Source organism: Chelon labrosus, assembly GCF_963514085.1.
Source record: "Chelon labrosus genome assembly, chromosome: 9".
NCBI lineage: Eukaryota > Metazoa > Chordata > Actinopteri > Mugiliformes > Mugilidae > Chelon > Chelon labrosus.
In genome coordinates, this window is record NC_140359.1 from 8,367,434 (window position 1) to 8,388,642 (window position 21,209).

At 40.0% G+C, this 21,209-nt stretch overlaps 2 protein-coding genes across 2 annotated transcripts; one reads left to right on the forward strand and one right to left on the reverse strand.

Annotated features, from left to right (window-relative positions):
• Positions 1-692: 692 nt before the first annotated feature.
• On the reverse strand, positions 693-7,349 carry LOC311493173 (dynein regulatory complex subunit 4-like). The gene is made up of 14 exons (XM_084551734.1): positions 7,141-7,349; positions 6,844-6,927; positions 6,504-6,596; positions 5,544-5,741; positions 4,189-4,395; positions 4,016-4,082; positions 3,716-3,966; positions 3,326-3,496; positions 2,864-2,950; positions 2,598-2,795; positions 1,747-1,812; positions 1,544-1,642; positions 1,347-1,417; positions 693-851 (listed from the first exon to the last, which is right to left on the reverse strand). Exons 1-14 carry the CDS (start codon positions 7,141-7,143, stop codon positions 827-829), a joined length of 1,620 nt encoding a protein of 539 aa, XP_084407860.1. The 5' UTR covers positions 7,144-7,349; the 3' UTR covers positions 693-826.
• Positions 7,350-10,042: 2,693 nt separating this feature from the next.
• Positions 10,043-20,880, forward strand: LOC311492775 (transmembrane protein 150A-like). The gene is made up of 8 exons (XM_084551179.1): positions 10,043-10,117; positions 14,327-14,602; positions 14,789-14,836; positions 14,937-15,023; positions 15,520-15,587; positions 17,317-17,444; positions 17,553-17,730; positions 18,238-20,880. The coding sequence occupies exons 2-8, from the start codon at positions 14,538-14,540 to the stop codon at positions 18,534-18,536; spliced, it is 873 nt and encodes a 290-aa protein (XP_084407305.1). The 5' UTR covers positions 10,043-10,117; positions 14,327-14,537; the 3' UTR covers positions 18,537-20,880.
• The last annotated feature ends 329 nt before the right edge of the window (positions 20,881-21,209 follow it).

A 21,209-nucleotide genomic window follows, 5' to 3' on the forward strand; every position in this document is an offset into this window, starting at 1 on the left:
CTCTGGTGGTTGCCCCATGTACAGCTCAGGTGTATCAGTTGCATCCAGAAAAAAATAACTGAATGTATGTTGAAATTACAGAAGCTGATATAATGGGAAAAAAATAATTCATGAAGATGGGATAGGTATCTTCCAGGGAGTCATTACATTGAATTTTATCATTAAAATCTTTATTCAAGTTAGCTTTCCTGGGCTTACTATAGGAAATGTATAAGCAGTGGAAAAGGCTGAAATGAGCAAATGGTTGCTGCTAGATTTATCGCTTTGTCTTATCTAGACCTAAACATGCCAAAGCAGCACTGACTTTCAGATATGAAGAGTTGTTTTGTCTAAAACCAGCTTGTGTGCAGTCATATTCAGCCTGCAGAGCTTAGACTCACCAAATTACTATGTTACTTAATTCAGGCTTTCAATTTACAACTTGCAACTCAGGTTGAGTTGCAAGGATACTCAGTAACATTATATGCACAAAATGAAAAGACAAGTTTCAGGACTTCATGTTCAAACCATTCAAATTTTAGATTATAATTCTGTCATTCTCCAGTGGAAACATTTTAAGAAAGAAAATGCCAGTACAAAATCCATCTGTCTTTCTGCTGAAAACAGAAAAACAACCTCAGTAAATCAAACAGCCAGAATTGCAAATCAGGCGAAAAACACTTGACAAATAAATAAGTGACGAAGAATCAAAGGAAGAACAAATGTTTATTTACACACAACTAAATTGAAAAGGCTTTTTGAAGATTCCATGTTTCATGTTCTACTCAATGAAAGCGATGCAAAATGTAAAAGGTTTTAAGGATGAAGCATGGCAGAGGGTTCTCCATCAGACATCTGAGGACAAGGAGGTCCTAGAAAAGAAATAAAAAGGAAAAGTAATTTCCCTGCAGCTTTATTTGAGACTGAAGAACCTGCAAACCTCCAAAATAATTAACTCCTGCTAATAAATGTAGTCATAATGGTCTGACAGCTGACACTGCAGCCTTATTCTGTATAACAGAGAGAAGAGGGTTCCTTCTTACTTGTTACATGTGCGTTTATGAGGGATATGAGGTAATGGAGACTGACTTCTTACCGCACTTTTTGTCGGAAGACTTTGTTAAGCTAACATTCTATTTAGTTGTAATATTGAAAAAAGCAAGGAAAAAAAAATAGCCTGGGGAACTTGAGCTTGTGATAGCTTACTCAAGCAATTAAATACTGGACAATATATTCACCAAGTGCTAAAATGTTAAAATAATATGGATAAACCGTAGATTTATGCAACTTGTGGAATTATCAGCAATTGCACGAGAGAGATTACATGATTTGGGTTGGACAATGTGGAGGAATAGCTGACTGCAAACCTGAGAGCTGTCTTCGACTTGTCTTCGGAGATAGACAGCGACATCATTTCTTGCGTTAGATCATCAATGTTCTGCAAATCACATGTTTATTTCATTAAAACATGACAGCACCAAAAAAGAGACAACAATGAAAATAATAATAATTACATCCAGATCAATTAAACAAACACACAAACAATCAGACACTGATTACTAACCATGTGACCTACAGGAGCCTTATCCATGTCACAGATTGGGAGCCACTTCTCCGTGGAGATTCCCAAATCCTCCACTTCCTTAACTAATTGTTTGAAGTCCTACCAGTCACATGTTTATTTTAATAAAACATGGCAGTATTTCATCTGGTCAGACAAACAAATGCAGTAACTTACATAAATGTTGCAGATAAATGATGACCTACTTTTAAATCTCCTGACAAGTTATTCTCCAAATCCTTGATGATGGCATCTTTGGATTGAAATAGTTCCTACAGGTAGAAAAACAGCTTATAAACTGCAATTCATTAACACTTCAACCATAATAAGTCATTCATTCATTCATCTTCTGTAACCACTTGTCCTGCAAAGGGTCGTGGGGGGACTGGGACCTATCCCAGTCAACATTATGAAGTCATAAAGAGGAACAGAAACACAGAAAGTTTCATGCCCCACTATCAACCTATTCATGAGGGTGCAGTATTTATTATACTCCACAATATAAAATGAACTTTTCCTTGACAAACTTTAGAGAACACCTCCAGAGACGCTGAATACATTATGCAACTGTTTCCCCAGACTTAGATGTGTAAAATTGTTTTACACAAAACTTGACTGGGCTGAGTGTCTCATGTTTCGCATTAGAGGACGGGTATTGGGGCCATTAATGAGGCCATGAAGTTACACAGTGATGGTGCGTTTGTTTGGAATGGGAGGTCAGAAAACCTGAGTTCCCAGTAGAGAATTTCCACAGGAGCCACTGCATCAGGAAGTTGGAGGAACCTCAACAACCTCAACAAATAAGAACTCTTGTCTATTTGTGTCTTATGTAATCAGTCATGTACACTGTACTATTCATACCGTATTGTACGACAATCTATGTGGTTTCTGTATTTGTATTCACAAGTATTGCACAATTGCTGACAACAATATTTTGGTTTCCCAAACTAGGTCAAATCACGCTCAGACTTCCGAGGTAAATGGATCGCAGCCTGACTACTGTATGTGGTCGTACAAACTACAGGTTAAAAATAAAGCACGCAGTTACAAAATGTACCTTAATGTTTTCTAACGCCGTTTGGTCTCCCTGTCCAACAGTCAGCGCGACCCAGAGTTTAAGTTGCTCCTTCTCAAGCTTTTCTGTCAAGGCACTTATCTTGTTTTCGGCAAACATAGACTTCAGGTTGCTTCCCTGCTGTATGTTTAAAATGGCCTCAGTCTGCCTCTTCTGCATCTCGTCAATCTTCTGCTGAATCTGGAGGAAGCATTAATGATGTGTTCAGAGAATGAATAAAGATAAACAATCAGTTAATAGCAGTTAACCTGTTCATGTTTCAGCTCCAGCTGATGGTGCTTCAAATACAGGTTGCGTCTCTCCTCGAGTATACGTGCAGAATTCTTTTTGCTCTTCTGTTGGAGAGATTAGCAGAAGTTTATGGGTCGTCTGTTTTACCCCAGACTTTCATTTAAATGGATATAACTGTTTTTTGAATATTAAAAATGAAATGTTCCAACAGTGGACTTTTACAGGTCAAATTAGAACCATCTAGTAAATGTTTACTGTGGCAATTAGCTTGGATAATGTTTTAACATTTACTCTTGCATGGTTCTTTTAAAATTTGAGAAGCAATGTATTCCAATTCACAAATTCCAATACAAATACACAGATTTATTGTGATTTGATCTTTTTTTTAAAAAAAATTAAAATAAAATAAACATAAACAATATATGTGATAATGATACGAGGTAGCGTAATGCTTTCCAATGTCTTAAACAGCAGCAAACCTTCCAACTCTTGGCCATGGCTTTTCTCTGGGTGACTAGCTGCTGGTGGTTCTCTGACAGCTTTGCCTCCATTTCCTGTAGAGTCTTAGTGAGGTGTGCTGTGCTCTCTACAGATGCTGCCAGCCTCCTGGTCAGATGATCTGTTCTTTCCTTCAGATCTTTAAGTTCTTTCTATCACATGACAACAATGGCAACCTGTACTTCATTCAGTTATATAAACAGCTTAATTTTCTGTATCCTCCAGATGCACAGATTTAAAGAAACAAAAAAGATGTAAGAATTAAAGGAATAAGCACATGGGCTGTAGATGAATTCACCTCTGTTGTGTGACGCCTTTTTTGTGTGCCATTATGTCTGGCAGGACTATAGTGAGTTTTTGACATGTCTTACCTCTAAGGTCTTCCTCTGGAGTACTACACTCTTTGGCTTTAAGACATTTTTGTTCGATCTGGAGAACAGTTGCCAAGCATTCTCATGCTCAAATAAAATACTTGTGGTGCGTTCTTTCATCTTCTGCTCAATGTCACTGAGCTCAGCTGTTGTTCTTTTCTTGCTTTCCTTTACCATGAAATCTTTTTTTCTCAAATATTCTGCCTCAGTTTCTATTGAAATATCAAAAGATACAAAAAAAGCAGACAAGCAGAGTTTTACGATAGCACTCAGTTTGATTTTAATTCAAATACGCAATACAACTGTATTTACCTATAACTTGCTTTTCAAACGTCATATACAATCCCGCCAATTCCTCCTGCTGTTTCTATTTTTTTTTTTTTAAAAATGGACAGATTTGTAATACAGATGCTGAAAAATACAACAAACAGCAACTAGAGAATCAAACAGTGTAAACCTTATTCTGGGCTCACCTGCTGGAGTAATCTAATGTCGACTCCGGCATGGAACTCTTTCTCTTTCTTGTCTACCTGTAGATGGTGCTTTGTAACCTGAAGCGCCACCTCTTGCTCCACAAGCTCTACATGGGTCTTTGAGATTGTGGCGCTGACAGCCATCTTCAGTTCAGAGAGCTCATTGTGTTGTGCAGTCTTCAGCTGTTTGAGCTTCAGCTCGTGCTCCTGGAAACAGTGATCAAAAATTTATTTTATAAATTTTATACACCTATAAAAGATTACTCACCCCAAAGGAATTACTTAAAATACATTGTACAATACATATTCTTTAAGAGGGTTGTTTTCCTCCGAGCCACCAGAAGGCAGCGAAATGTCATGCGTGGCTGAGTGTCATGCAGCCGAAGGTGGCTACAGGTGTTTTAAGTTTGGCTTAATTATGTGTTTTGTTTGCTGTAGTGGAGGAGACCAACAGTTTTTCGACTGTGCTTGAGTTTATTATTTCAACCATTTTGTTTTTCACTATAATCAAAGGCACCGTCATAGGAAATAAAAAGGACATTTAAGTAAACAACGGAAAACGGACTATTGATTATTATTTTATTTTAAACCGAGTACGCGTCCCAACACAGCCTCAATCCAGTAGCGGCTAAATAAGGACTAGCCACTACATACATTAATGTTCCAAATGTTATATTCAAAGCAACTTGAAAAAGTGAAAATAGCACTTGGTGGTAATTTAATGAATTCAGTCATCTTTTAGATGGAGGTTGTTGTTATTTGATCATTATTTTGAGCAAATCATAAAACAATCTCAATTAAGCGTTTGAATTTTAAATCCAAAGTTTTGACATAGTTTTCAAACAAGTTCCAGATGATGAAAATTTAAGTCTGGTATGTAATCATAAAAGTGATATTTAACAGTAAAACAAGTCTAAGTATCTATAAATACGTACATTCAACACTGGATGCCTGCTTCACTTCATGTTTTATGTCACACTTGTGTAAATACTCTAACACACTTGTTTGCCATTACTTTCCTCCATTACCCTTCTTAGAAATTACAATAAATCTGTATCATGGAATCTGTTGTTTGTGTTCTCCTTCTCTCACAACAGGACCATTGTATAAACTGTACGTAGCTAAATGACAACATTAAAAATGTTAATAATTACCAGTAAAAAAAAAAAGCAAATCCCAATTGCCTTGAAGAGCCTGACCTCTGAGTAAACCAGACTGTACAAGATGGCTAAAGCTAACCACCTCCATGGTGTCAATCATACATTTCCTTAAGAGCAGTGCCTGATTCAGGCTAATTCAAAAATGGTGGCGCTGAGATATGAATTTGACACCTAGGCAGTGTGTGCAAAACTTACCTTAATTTCAGCTTGGCGTCGTCTCTCAGCCTCCTGTTTCAACCTGAGCTTTTCCCTCAGCCTGGCCTTTGTCATCTCCAGATTTCTCTTGGAGTTATCCCAGAATCTTTGAGCTTTGTCCGTTTCAATCATAAAGTGCTTCTTCTGCCTCTGCACCTTCTGAAACTCTTTTTGAACCTTTAAATATTCCTCCCACAGCTGCAGGTAGAAGACATTCGTATCAAGGACAGTTTTTCAGACGCTAGAGTGCAGCTATTACAGCTATGGGTTATCACGAACTGCTTATCTTTGTCAGATTTTTGTGCATGAGTCATTTCTCCATTGGGACAACACAGAGGGGAAGGATTTTTTCTACCACATTCAATTAAGGTGTTTGGGCAGCTGCCAGTGACTGCTGTAGACTCGTGTCTCATGTATTTCAATTGTTCAGTCAGTGTAAAGCATGGATTCGTGTAGTGCCACTCCAATATGGCTGCAAATCGTCCAAATCATCTTTATAGACTCTCTCACTGAACTTTTTTTTCACATTTCTGTGAAAGGCAGTGGATTAGAAAGATCTGAATACATGAACTGTGTGATGTCCCCTGTTGCATAATTAGTGCAGTAGTTGAATTGCAAAAGTTTTAATTTCTTGCACATTATCAACCCCTGTGTCCCAGCTCTCTATTGTGTATTCTCTGCACCTAAAACAGGATCTCTTTGAGATAAAACGATTGTGAGGAGTTTTTTTTTATTATTATTAAAGTGGTTGCCTTTATATCCAAATATGCTGAATTGATAAACAGTCATCTAGTAGTATTGCTACTTGAGATGAACAGCAAAGCCAAATAGTTCTGTGCACAGTCAGAAATGTCTTAACCATAGGACAGGTCAGGTCAATCTGGGTGATTAAAGTAGAATAATATTGATCTTATGAATAATTTTATGGCTGATCTGTGTATGTCATCTATCAGCTCAGACCTCATCCTTTGTCTTCTCTGGCGCTGAATGCTTGCCCACCGCTGCTGGTGACTTGCCAAGTGTGTCCACAACCTGGTCTTCAGTCTCGGCTCCCTAGACAGACAGACAGACAGTGAATTAAGAACAACGTGAGTAAACTCTGGCAGTTAGTGTCTGATTGATGCTAAGCTAACAACAACTGACAAAACCTGTTAACTGTATTCCAAATAAATACTAAAATACACTTCCACACATTAAGTATATTACGCTGATATAACAACTTTACAGCTTTTACATAGCACATCTTGTAAGTACACGCTAACTTTATAGCAAGCTAGCTACGTTAGCCGTTAACGCCAACCTCAGCCTTGGGTGTGTCCTCTTTGGGCTCATTGTCCTTTCTCTGATTCTTGCCTTCTCCTTTTTCTCCGTTAGTCTTGGGTGGCTGGGTGAAAAATAAATTAAGAATCACACGGATAAAATCTCCAAACAACTCTCATTTACATTTAGCTAGCTGGCCTTCTAACTTATCAACGCTACTGCTGATAGACTTATAAGCTAGTGTCTCCTCGGCACTAAGCTAAGATCAGCTGTCATGCTTAACTGTAAAAAATCATTTTAACATTTTTACAGTCGTTACATTTGCAGTTTAACTCACCATCTTGAAATATTGTTCAAACGCACACTACAGTTGAAAGTGTAAATGTTGTTGAATTTCAAAACTCATTTAGACTCATTAAAAATGTCATACTCGTTGTTATGGCAACCATGTCATGTGATCTGTGATTTTGAAATCGTCCACAACTTTACACAACAATCAGGTGCTGGTTCTCTAGAAGTTTGTAGTTATAAATAAACCCCAATAAACAAATACACTATATTACCAAAAGTATTCGCTCACCTGCCTTTACTCATTCTATGAACTGAAGTGCCATCCCATTCCTAACTCATAGAATTCAATATGATGTCGGTCCACCTTTTGCAGCTATTACAGCTTCAACTCTTCTGGGAAGACTGTCCACAAGGTTGAGGAGAGTGTTTATAGGAATTTTTGACCATTCTTCCAAAAGCGCATTGGTGAGGTCACACACTGATGTTGGTCGAGAAGGCCTGGCTCTCAGTCTCCGCTCTAATTCATCCCAAAGGTGTTCTATCGGGTTCAGGTCAGGACTCTGTGCAGGCCAGTCAAGTTCATCCACACCAGACTCTGTCATCCACGTCTTTATGGACCTTGCTTTGTGCACTGGTGCACAGTCATGTTGGAAGAGGAAGGGGCCCGCTCCAAACTGTTCCCACAAGGTTGGGAGCATGGAATTGTCCAAAATGTTTTGGTATCCTGAAGCATTCAATGTTCCTTTCACTGGAACTAAGGGGCCAAGCCCAGCTCCTGAAAAACAACCCCATACCATAATTCCTCCTCCACCAAATTTCACAGTTGGCACAATGCAATCTGAAATGTACCGTTCTCCTGGCAACCTCCAAACCCAGACTCGTCCATCAGATTGCCAGATGGTAAAGCGTGATTCATCACTCCAGAGAACGCGTCTCCACTGCTCTAGAGGCCAGTGGCGGCGTGCTTTACACCATTGCATCCGACGCCTTGCATTGCACTTGGTGATGTGTGGCTTGGCTGCAGCTGCTCGGCCATGGAAACCCATTCCATGAAGCTCTCTGCGTACTGTACTTGGGCTAATCTGAAGGTCACATGAAGTTTGTAGCTCTGTAGCAATTGACTGTGCAGAAAGTCGGCGACCTCTTTGCACTATGCGCTTCAGCATCCGCTGACCCCTCTCCGTCACTTTACGTGGCCTACCACTTCGTGGCTGAGTTGCTGTTTTTCCCAAACGCTTCCATTTTGTTATAATAGAGCTGACAGTTGACTGTGGAATATTTAGGAGCGAGGAAATTTCACGACTGGATTTGTTGCACAAGTGGCATCCTATGACAGTTCCACGCTGGAATTCACTGAGCTCCTGAGAGCGGCCCATTCTTTCACAAATGTCTTGTTTCACAGTCTGCATGCCTGAGTGCTTGAATTTATACACCTGGGGCCAGGCCAAGTGATTAGAACACCTGATTCTGATCATTTGAATGGGTGAGCGAATACTTTTGGTAATATAGTGTATATACATGAAAACTTCCAGTTGAACACGTGTAGTAATAATTTGTACATGTAAAAAAAAAATTTATGTGTAGAAAAAGTGGTGCAACAGTCATACAGTCATACAGCTCAGGTAATGGTATGTAAGATGATGGTCTCTCTGATGCCTTTATCTCAGCTGCAGGTCCTTGAAGGTGAAGTGACCATGGCCGAGGTAGGTGTAATTATATTTGACGATGCTGTTATAATCAATCAAGCGATGCCTAGCCTGGTCCTGAGTCAGCGACCACCACATCTCTTCCATAGTTCCTCTCCCCCCTCCCCAGAATCCACCCTCTTCCACCAACGGCCTGGAGAGCCCTTGTAGTTGCCTTTGTACTCTGCTTTCCAGCCTCCTGCCAATCCTGCCTCCAGCCTAGAACCTAGATTTTTTTTTGGCTCACCCTCTTAGGACGTCCATCTTATTTTTATGTTCTGTGGTTGCATGCAAAGTTAACCAGTTACCATCTTTTACACATCGCGTGAGGTAGTTTTCTACTGTGAACATTATCTACGTGTTACTACTAATAACAAAAGTTATTAGTAGCCCAACATGTGTGCCTTTTCTACTGTGTGGTGTGTTCTTTTTTGCCTAATGATCACCTGTATCATTTGTGACAGGGCAAGATGATTTAATTTGTTACAGAAACTTGAAACCATTTTAAAATTATGGATTTCAAAAGATGGAGAAATCTCCATCTAACCAATTTCCAAATTGAAATACCACGCTCTTTTTCTTTCTTCCTGCCTTTGGCTATTACAGTCATGCATTCCTAAATATGTACTCTACAGAATACAAATATTTTTGTACGTTTTATTAAAAAAAAGTGTCAGCAACCATTTTACAGATTAATAAAAAAAAAAAAAAAAAAATCAGAGGGCGTTTTAATTCATTAAGGTTCAAATCAGACTTTTTACTGTAAATTCTCACCAAAAAATTAAAGAAATTAAAAAAGAAAAACCTCATGAAAGCGTCGCATAAGGACCTGGCAGTACTCAGCTCTTTGTCAAGTTAGTTACACTAGAATAAGAGATTATGCGATTGTGCAAAAATAAAAGCGTCATATTTGCTCCTGTCAAGATAAACCGTGCCCTGACTGAATGGAAGACGAGTATAAACTGTTTGTTTATATACATTAAACTCACATGTAAGATGTTTCCCCCCTGTCTTAAATGTTATTGCCTGGGCAATGAGCATCCTTCCAAGTACTCTACAATTAATAATTTTTTTGTATGTTGGGACAACACTGCGCAGCTTCTTCTATATTTTACACTCATATTAAAATGATACAAATAAAAGCAACAAACTCTGATTTATGTCTCCAAGGTTTATATAAAAAATAATCACATTATGAGTGAAACTATCGCGGTATTTTATTTTGAAAAGTACAACCGGAAGTTATTAAAGCGGCTACTCTTATTTGCTAAGAAAACGCTGTTTTTTTAAAGGGAAACCAAGGTTGTCGAGGTCTGTTGTGGGGATAGAAGGTGGAAGGTAGGTGTAAAATCGTTTTCCTGGACTAGCCGATGAAGTTACATCAGTGTTCTTAGCATTAATATGTCTTTTGTTTAGCAGCTTGTCGTATAGGCTAGCGGAAATCAAGATGCGGCCAAGTGTCAAGTCAAGGCAACTGGCAAAGTACAAGCTAACTGGCTAGCTAGGTTGAAGCTAACGAGGCTAATGAAACCGCTACCCGGTTCCTGAGAGGAGGCTTTCGAGCCTCGTGATGTTACTGCGTTTGTTCGGCTGCAGTAGTTGACTGGGTGGTTGATAATAATTATTTGTTCACAACAGAACATGCTCATTGTTGCATGTAGTCTTACAAGTACAGCGGCGAATATTTGCTCTGAATGGCTGCGCGGGTTGGGGGTGTTCTGGCCCCTTGTGTCTATACCTTCAGATTGGCTAGGTCATAGTATTAAAAGGAAATGTGGTAATCCTTATGTTTCATGACAGCTTGTGAACTTTTACCACTTATTCTTCGTTTAATTTACTTTTTATAAAATCTTACTGTATGTTTAGGTTTTAGTATGTGTTTACTTGTCACCACTGTGCTGTTAGACAGTTTTTTGTTGCGTTGATGACAACTATAAATTTAAGGATCATGATTTATTAACTAGCAAAAACAGTAGTGAAAACAGTAGTGAGAAAGTAACACTTTCACAGCTGATGTGATTTTGTTTTATTTCATCAGTTTCATTTCCTTAAAATAAAGAATTCAATAGGAGAAGTCCAATACAGAGCAATACTTCCATTTAAAATACAACTGATCTATTGTTATTTCAATACTTTGAGGAAGGTATCAAAACAGCAATTTTCTCCCATCCTATTTATTTTTTATTTTTTTCCTGCTGTGACTTGGCAGTTTTATAGTTTTCTTTATGTCTTCTCTTGGCTGTGATTTACAGGCTTCCCAATCTCTGTGAACACTGGAAAACAACCACAAGTTTCTGTGTGTATTCTGGCCTTCGTCCATAGTCCTGTATTTGACAGTCAATTCAAAAGCTTTTACACGCTCTCCACTACTGACTTTATACTTTCACCAGAGTTAACAGCCACCGTGTACTCTGTAGCACATAAGTACACATCTTTACTTGAGTCACGAGGGCAGGTAGCTGTACGTGTTTGTGTATGGAAATGATCGGAAAAAACAATCAAAACAAAATAAATACACTGTAAATTCACCTTTAAAGGCCATGACACACCATGCCAAAGGTCTGACATTGTCTGGTGTCGGGCCATCAGTGAGCGTTTGCGGCCATCTGAACATTCAAATACGCAAATATTTTCACACCATAATGATCTATAATGAATAAAGCGTGGACCAGCATGATTCAGGAGAGGTCAGCTCTCTAAGGCGGTTTGTAGTTCTTCCTCGCTTCCTTGCCTCCAAGCTAATAGTTGCTCTTTTGGTTTCGCTGAAGATTTATTTTACTTTCATGTAGATGCAGAACGTATCTGCCCGCTGGCCACTGCCTACTCTTAGTGCTGTTTTCAAGTGCAGCTTTTTTGCTCATAGACGGGAGACGTGAGGTGACACAGTTTACTTTTGTTGCCGGTAGTTCTTTGATGTCAGTTCGGTGTGTCCGTACCTTAAGTAATTAAATCTGTGCATAAAGATTGATTTGTTTAATACGTGCTTACCTTAATGGTGAACCAAACATGAAGCCACGAAAGAAAAATGAATATGCATTAATTGCTGGGGAGTTTCTTGACTATGGAAAAGTCAGAAGATATTTTGAGAAAGAAATGGTAACCAGAGAAACCAGTGGAGACGTGGTCCAACTTATTTACTGACAGTATTTTAGAGAAGTGAATGAGACAGCAAACCCCAAACAAACGGATGTCTGTGTACTCGCTGTGATTTAAGGTCTGTCTAATAAAGTCCGTTCAGGTGGAGAAGCTTGTTTTGCAGATGGTGGTGGTCACATGAGTCGGTGTCATCTGAGGTATGGCAATATCAATAATGGGTGTCCTGTTGGCAAACATCAGACCCTAACCTTTAACGAAACCCTTCCCTTAAAAATGCAACCACACTCTTGGTGACCTTTGCTAAGGCAGTCGCTAAACTAATGGTGAAAATGTCAAACTGGAGTCCAGTCAGAATTACACCAGGCATATATCCCTTTTTATTTGTGTTTACTCTTGTATACAACCTCTATAGAAGCATTAGGGTCATTGTTTAAGACCACATTGACATAGTCAATAGGGCGGCAACTAACAGTTTCATCATCTCTCGGTTAACTGATCAGTCGTTTGGCCTAGGACATGGAGACGCATGCTCATCACAATTTTCTAGTCCAAAGTGATGGCTTCACATTTCTTATTGTGTCTCACTAACTGTCTAAAACCCAAAAGTTCGTGATTAAAAAGCGTGAAATCAGTGAATCATTGTTATGCTTCTAAAATATGACTTGATATCTAGCATTGCAGAAGTAAGACACTTCCCATTCTGTCTTGTTTGCTTTCCCAACATTACAATACCAACAGCAAATGGAAGGAAGTTGTTGACGTTGATTAGATAAGAAACGGTTTATAAAAAACCTACATCATTTGTCTTTTTGTGTGGATTTGATTAAGTCTAGTTCATGAGAGTTCACTGTATACTCCCTCTGAGCCAAGGGCACACTTGTAACTGTACACTGTGTAAAATGATATGGCCGTTGTGGTGCCCTGCTTCGTTCCACCACAGAGCTGACCTTGGATGAATTCTCAGAAGGCCACACTTTAACCTCACTAGCTTTTACAGCTTCATGTCATTCATTTCTTTTCAAGAGGTGCTGTCTCCTTGTCCAATCGTCATTTGGAGAAAGTTGTCATTAAAGATTTACTTTGTTAAAGGTTGGATGAGGTAGCATTTACAGTAAACCACATTTCTTGTCTCCATAAACAGCGCACTGATCTTAAACAGTGATAGCAGGAGAAATTCATTCCAAAAAGTCCACTCAGTTTGTGTGTGGATAAACTATCACTGCAATTTTTTTCTTCGTGCCCAGCACCATTGGCACACTGTCAGCTTACATTACAACTTTATGAGAAGACTGTGTGAAAATGTGACTGGTTTGTTTTCTTTACCTCTGTGTAGTGTTCTTAGCAGACACAGACTCTGTTCACAAGTTTCTTCCTGTCACACAGTCACCTGGCTGTCAGCTGTAGCCCTTTGTTTCATTTTGTGTTATGAAGTTTACTCTAATATGTCGGCGCAGGATTTGTTGAAATTCAACACATTTGCCATACATTGATCAGCCATAGCATTATGACCACCTAGCTAATATTGTGTCGGTCACACTTTTGCTGCCAAATCATCCCCGAACCTTTGAGGCATGGACTCCACTAGACCTCTGAAGGTGTGCTGTGACATCTGGTACCAAGACGTTAGCAGTTAGCTGTTTTGTTGTGAGGTGGGGCCTCCATGGATTGTATTTGTTTGTCCTACAGATGTTCGATTGGATTGACGGCCAAGACAACACCTTGAACTCGTTGTTTTGTTCCTCAAATCATTCCTGGAGCAGTTTTGCTTTGTGCCAGGGTGGATTATCCTGTGATGTAAAAGAAAACGTGATTCATCAGACCACCTTCTTGCAATGCGCTGTGGTCCCCATGTGTCCATTGTAGGCTCTTATAGAAGTGGACAGGGGTCAGCATGGATGACCTGACCAGCAGTGGCAGCTCCATATAAAACAAACTGTGATGCACTATGCTGTGACATCTTTATATCAGAACCAGCATCAACTTTGTCAGTAGTTTGAGTTACAGTAGCTCATCGTTTGGATCGGACCACAGCCTTTGCTGGTTCACTACTTTTGCTTTCTTGGACCACTTTCATACTGACCTCTGCAGACCAGGAACACCCCACAAGAGCTTTTCTGATCCACTTGTCTAGCTGTCACTATTTGTCTGTGTCAAAGTCTCTCAAATAACTTCCTCTTGCCCATATTTCTTGCTTCGAACTAAACTATGACAACAAAGCGCTCACTTGCTGCCTAATATATCAAACCCATTGATGGGTGCCACGATAATGAGATAATCAGTGTTTTTCACTTCATCTGCCGATGGTCATAGTGTTATTCCTGATCACTGTACTTGAGTGAGATGACTGAGACTCACAAATTACAATTCTTTTCAACAGTGTAACTCCTGGACACCTCTATTCATAGATATAATTAAAGTAGGCCTGAATGCTTTCCCCTCCTCTTCTTTCAGGTTGCTGCTGGTTGCAGGGCCCTGTGGAGCAGAAGAGCTGTGCCATTCCCCCTTTTGTCCTCTCATGTCCCCCCCCGTGTGTTTCCCTGTGTGTTAGTGACCCCACACCCCCACCCACCCCCTACCTGATCCCTTCTGTCGTGTTGCCACTCCAGCCCGAAGCCCCCCTCTCACCCCATGCTTGGGACAAAGCCAACTCACTGCCAGCCCAATGACTGCCTGGATCGTCCTGCCTGTCAGCCTGTCTGCCTTCTCCATCACAGGAATATGGATAGTGTGAGTCTGCATCATATATGGTGTCACATTTAAACATACTACGGAGGAACAAGTACAGATTATAGAATTTCTAGACACTGAAAATGTCCTGATGCTAATAATTGTGTCCTGATAATAGTTCCATTAGGGATTAAGTGACACTACATGTTTGACGTTCTCACTTAAATGTATTATTATTCTTTGCAGGTATGCCATGGCTGTGATGAATCACCACGTGTGTCCTGTGGAGAACTGGTATGTTCATTTATTTATTTATTTTTTTAAATGGGTGTAAAAATCTAAAAGCTCAGCTTTGCCTGCAGGGAATGAACTGACAATTATGTTACTGCTACAGGTCTTACAATGTAACATGCACAGAGGAGCTGCCCCGACCAGGCTTCCCCAAGACATGCTGCACCATCCAGGACATCCCCCTCATCAGGTCTCCTGCTGTACCTACACTTTATGTCTTTGTCTCTGCAGAATAAAAAAGCTCATTTGTGTCAGCAAAGGCCCTGAGGCATGAATAAGTACCTTGTTATGTTGCAGCTCTGTGGTAGCCATTTACCCACGCTTTGCATGAATTGCATTAGTTTAATCTGCATATAAGCCTCTAAGCACGGCCAAGCACAAAAGCACTGTTGTAAAAAGGCCTGAAGTGACTCAGATGCTTTTTCAATCATGTCTTTATCTGTAATTTCTAATCTGAATTCCAATTTTGTGTTGCTATGATGCAGAAAACGGAGCACTTTTACATAATGAAAAATCAAAAGAATCAAAAAGTTTAGAAAAGCATCTGGCATCTTGTCAGTCTTGTTTGACACCTACCCGGTAATAAATGGTGGCAGATGGTCAAATGATCGTGGTCTGTATGCAGCAGTATAGACGTGTTTGAGTATAAGTTATTATAATAATGAAAACTGTTTTATGTTCTACAGTAAATGTGGCTCATACCCCCCCGAAAGCTGCCTGTTCAGCCTCATCGGCAACGTTGGAGCCTTCATGGGTAAGACCCTGAACTGAACTGCATCCATAAATACATACGAAGTCATGGTGATTAAACCATGTGTTTCATTTTTAAAAATACTTCTTCACACAATTGAAACGTCCTAACCAATCAGAGCATCAATTATATGACGCATGCTTCTTGACAAATGCCTTGAATCACTGTTAACTGATTGTCCGTTTAAAGACATACAACAGACACAATATCGGAATCTAAACTTATCACTTAATAAATTGCGAATGGAGCAACTTGGGCATAAACACTGCAACAGCTTAAACGTGTCCAAAATTTGCACAAAATCTTCCTACCAACATCTCTGAAGCTCACTGATGAACAACAATGTGGATTTATGTGCTGGAGCTGGGCACAGCTGCTTCCTACAGGCTTGTTGTGTCTGCAAGGTTTCCAGGCAACTAGTAAAGACTCCAGGAAGCTGCTGCACCCACGGATAAATTGTCCCGTAAATCACATGTTGTCGTTTTTACCTTTTTCGTTTTGTACAAATTAAACAACACAGATGCGGGTTAACAACTCACTCACAGCCGTTGTGTTTGGTGTTCAGGTTCAGGTTTTCCCCGTTTTTATTATGTTAAACCAGCTGCTTAAACAACAACAGTATCACAACAACAATATCAAACTAAACTAGCAAGATGGAGAGTATGTGCAAATAATAATTTTGTAAAATTTGTAATAAAAAGCAAAAAAGTATATGAGTACCTTGTAAAAATCCACTGTCGTTTAATAAAGTATAATTAGCTGAATCGGTTGAATCTCCATCTCCATCTCTTTGTGACCTTTTGCTCATTAACACAAACACAATTACACAAAAATAGTTGAGGTTAACAGTGTTTAAGGTTTGTCCCCACTGTCCGCTCTCTGTGTGTTATATTAATCCTGCTTGGTGCCCACAGATGTCAGCCACTAGTTCCAAGAGTTATAGGGGGGCTTGAAATAGCCCGTTCTCTCTAATCAATAATGAATAAAGCTTTCCTTCTACTTCCCCCCGCTGTCCTTTCCCCTGCACGGCCTTCCTCCATTACTCCTCCACCTCCTGTCTTGTTTTATCACCACTCATTTCTGCCCCAATTTCCCCGATCTGCCCTTAATTGCGTCTCTCCTGCTGTTTTCACTATGGCTTCATTATTCATCTGAGATGTATTTCCATTTTTTTCAGCTCATACCCTTTATTTTATTTCCTCACGTTTGTGTCTACAGATTGAATGTCTCTCTTTTTCTTTTGTCTCACTAGTATAGAACTGTCTGGATACTTTAATTCAGACCTTAATGTTGGTGGCTTTTAATGTGCTTCATTGTTTTACTGCCTTGGTGGTACGTATTGAAACGAGCTGCAACAATGCGGTTTTAGAGTTTTTAAACTGTGATGCTAAGCCTGCAGAGAAAACTGCCCCCTCATGCAGCCAGAGATGTCAACATTAGAGAACACATCCTGTCTGAGACGACGGTCAAACAATCCAGATAGTGTAGCGTCAGCAGAATCGGTGGCGCCACTGCCCAACAGCCTTTCTTGTTCAATGAAAATTAAACTCAAGAAGAAAGATAATTTTTAAACAGTCGTAAAGAACATGAAAAAAAAATCCTATTACTTATGGAAAATACCAGTTAATTCTTCTTTTTAAGTTGATATTTAAAGGCTTCTGCAGGTTTTGTTCATTTTGTGAACATAGCTGACGTGTGCATATTTGTGCATATTTCCTCCTTTGTCCTGCAGTGGTGATGGTGTGCTTTCTGCGCTACGCACAGGTGATCGAACACAGCCACAGATGTTGGGTCAACACAAGCGCTCTGGTGTCTGGCTGCACCAACGGCATCGGTCTGGTCATGGTAGGCAACTTCCAGGTAAAGATATATATTTTTTTAATTATCTTTTTAATTGAACAGATACTGTATATAGCTACCAGTGAGTTAAGACACAGCTGTCCTGACTGTATGTTCCTGTCTTGACAGGTCGATCACGCCAAATCTCTTCACTACGTGGGTGCCGGTGTTGCATTTCCAGCAGGGCTGCTGTTTGTGTGCCTGCAGTGTGTGCTCACCTACAGGGTGGCTGTAACCGCCCTCGACTACTGGATGGCACACTTCCGGGTGGCTCTGGCACTGGGAGCCATGGTCTCCCTCGTCCTTAGTATCCTTTGTGCATTAGTCCGACGTCCTTTGTGTTGTGCAGAGGCAGCAGTTATGTACTGTACGGTATATATGCCGATCAGCGAGTGAACATTTTGGTGCAGGAGGCAGGAAAAAAGAGACGATTTAACTAATGGGGAGAAGATGTGTTCAGGAGCACAAGGCAGAACATTGTTTGAGATGTGCAAAATATTTCCAATTCGTTCCGAGGCCATGGGGAGCCATGGAATCCAAAGCCACAATAACATCTGTCTATGTTTACTTTAATCATTAACAGACTTTCTTCTTACCTGCACTGCAGTAACACACTTCCCTAAGTTTTCCAGCTACAAAGCAGTTTTTCTCTACCACTTATTTATTGTCCTGGTTTATTTTTCTTCTGCAGTTCAGTCAATCAAGCTGCTTGTGATATACCTCACCTCATTATATAGTAGACTTGATTCAGGGATTTTTTTCCTCCTGGGAATTGTTTGCAGAGATGTTTGTCCTTAACTTGTCCTCCCCTCAGGCGGCATCTTCTTCATCCACGAGAGCTTCATCCTGCAGCACGCCGCAGCCATCTGCGAGTGGGTCTTCACCGTGGACATCCTGGTCTTCTACGGCACCTTCACCTACGAGTTCGGCACAGTCACCAGTGAGACCTTGATGGCAGGCCTGCAGCAGAGCCACCACGGATCAGGGGTTATCTTGGGCTCCAGGTCCCGGGGCTCGACAATGGGCGGGGCAACTAAGGGCCTCAAGTCCCCTGGGGGAAGCAGCACATCCACACATCTCAACTGTACCCCAGAGAGCATAGCCATGTTGTAGCTCTGCCCCGCAGCCCAAAGGTCTGCATTGTCTCTGCAGAGGTGCTTCGTGGGCTCCCACAGGAAGGCAAGATGACAGAGGCAGCATGTGGAGGAAGAAGAGAGCAAGTTCTGATATCTTTAACTATTGAACCAACACCAGGTATTTCCATCAGTAATGCTGTTTTTATCCCCAGCGTCGGCGCGAGCTACTGCAGTTACATTTTCTGTAGCGATGTTGAGTGAAGGGCTGAATGTGTGGAGCCAGTCTGAGTACTGGAACCATGAATGTTTTCCAAGATGGCTGTTGATATGAGCAGTTCTGCATTACAGGGGTGTGCCTGAACAGGGATGATTTTTTATATAAAAAACAACTGTATTACTGGTGGAAAGAGATGGTTCATAAACCAACATTTTTATTTCTCCTCTCAAGACTCTCCTACCTAATGCTTTGCGTGGCCCACCTGTTTTTTGGCCTTTTTGCTTATCTCTGCACGGCACACTTTTTGAATGAGAGAACAACATTTTTTTTTTAAATTTTTTTTCCATTTGTGTAGTTGGTAGAATATACTGAATGTTTGAGAAGTGAACAGTTGACGTATATTTTACAAGCTGTAAGTATATGGCCTCTTTAATCAAATCAAACTTATCTGGAAATGACTGGCAAAAATCATTCATTTCACCTGCCAATTTTATTCAGTCTAATGCAAATGATGGTATTTTTAAATTATTTGATAAATAACTCTGTGTGTGTGTGTGTGTGTGTATGTGAATCCCTAGCCACTATCATTGTCGAGATCATAATTCACGTGAGCATGGACGGGGGAAAAAAAATGACTCAGTCACTCTAAGCTGTAAATCAAGTCGTCTCGGTTGCCGTCATTCCATTACCCACGTGTTGCTTGAGCTGACCATTTCCTTGTAACATTTATATTTCACAATACCTTTTATTTCTCTGATGTCATGTCAGATGCAATAATTGCCATCGATCGTCTGATAATTTACACTCCACTGGAGTAAATAATGCCTTTTTCAGTGTGTCTGAGACATTTAAAGTGACCTACATCTTCAATAGAACAAGTAGGGGAGTGAAGGTAAACGCCAACATTTACAGAATAACTTGTCACACGCTGATCTTATTCCAGGCTGGACCTTCTGAAGCCTTATTTGAGTTTAAAGAATAGCTTTTCCGTTAAATATGAAGCCTCCTCAGAAGTTTTCTTCAGTGTTTCAATCAGACAGATGTGGTCTTTTTGTATGATTTCCTCTTAAGCTTTATTGTGGTGAATTAGCTCAACACCAGACTGCCACAGACTACAGCTGACTAATGCCAACCAATTTAGGTTACACTCGGATTAAGCTTTTAAGTCGGCAAAGTATGTTACAATACACAAAGTATCCTGCCCTCTGTTTAGTGTTAATACATTTTAGTCAAACACTGGATGCCAGCAATACACATATTCTAAAGGTCACGTCGCCTACCTCTTTTTATCTTTCTTGGGTTTGTTTAATCTTGTTGAAAGCAACAAGATTTCCATCTCACTCTGGTTAGAAGTATTTAATGTGGTGGTAAGCTCCACAAGTATCTGTCAGGACAATGGATCCTATGTTACTCAAGAAGCATAACCATGTGTAAGTTTTCTTTCTGTGCAAATGAGTTAACTTCCCATTTTTTTGTGGGACTGCAGCAATTCCTTGCCAAAAAAAACAGACTGGAGTTTTGATTGGTTTTCTGGGTGTCAACAGTAGGCGTATGAATTAATATGAGAGCACTGTTTTAGCCTTATCCTTTGTACTGTGCCAGGAGAAGTTGTTTAGATTTTGGTTTTATCGTGTATTCTGCTGTAGCCTTTTCCACCATACTGTAACCAAGTCACGAGGTGTGACTCCAAATGGCAGCTTGTATGAGCCCTTACATCAGGGTTGGGTTTATTCTGTCACATTATCTACTCCATACCATAACGCCATCTTTCACAAGCCAAATGTTACATTTTAAGGTGAGTTTTATAACCATTATAACCTTTTTTTTTCTGTCACAGTGTGCACTTCAGTAAGCTGTCAAATAGTATGTTTGTTTGTGGGAGAACCCTGTATTACAAAAGGCTGCCTGACCTGTACATGTCTTGAACTCTAGCAACACAGAAACATATGTCCATAAAGTGTACTGGTCCAACTTCCTTTGAATTTGGAAAACATGTAAAAGAACAGTGACAAAGGAGTCCCGAGAAATCCCTGAAAACAAGTCGACTACAAATGATTTTGTTTCCTTTTATAAATTCTGTATATATGTATGATTTGTCTATCATTTAGGTATTTTCATTTGACAGAGATTTATATTCAAATATTAAATAAAAATGATAAATTATTAGCAGATGGTTTTTCATGGGTTGTTCTTTAAAACCAGAAATGTCTTTGTGTCTATTTAAAGCTCTGGTATGCAGGATTTTAGTGTCCTCTGGTGGCGAGGTTGCAAACTGCAGCCAGCATTAAGGAGAATCTATTACGATGGTCATAAAAATGTGTTTAGTTTGTCACTTCTGGTCTACAGTAGAAAAATGTCGGGACTCAGTGGAAGACTTGTTATCTCCATCTAGACATATCAATCTCATTGTTATGTCTAGATGTGAGTTGCCACGTGATGTAGATGCATCCGAACCAATACAGACTATTCTGGTTTAGTGATTAATGCATCTTC

Coding starts and splice junctions, on each gene's coding strand:
- LOC311492775 (XM_084551179.1), top strand. CDS start 14,538: ATGACTGCCTGGATCGTCCTGCCTGTCAGCCTGTCTGCCTTCTCCATC. Junction 14,837..14,936: donor GTGTGTCCTGTGGAGAACTG/GTATGTTCATTT, acceptor TTACTGCTACAG/GTCTTACAATGTAACATGCA. Junction 15,024..15,519: donor CAGGACATCCCCCTCATCAG/GTCTCCTGCTGT, acceptor TATGTTCTACAG/TAAATGTGGCTCATACCCCC.
- LOC311493173 (XM_084551734.1), bottom strand. Junction 2,951..3,325: donor CCATGGCCAAGAGTTGGAAG/GTTTGCTGCTGT, acceptor TCTCTCCAACAG/AAGAGCAAAAAGAATTCTGC. Junction 852..1,346: donor AAGTCGAAGACAGCTCTCAG/GTTTGCAGTCAG, acceptor TTTCTTTTCTAG/GACCTCCTTGTCCTCAGATG.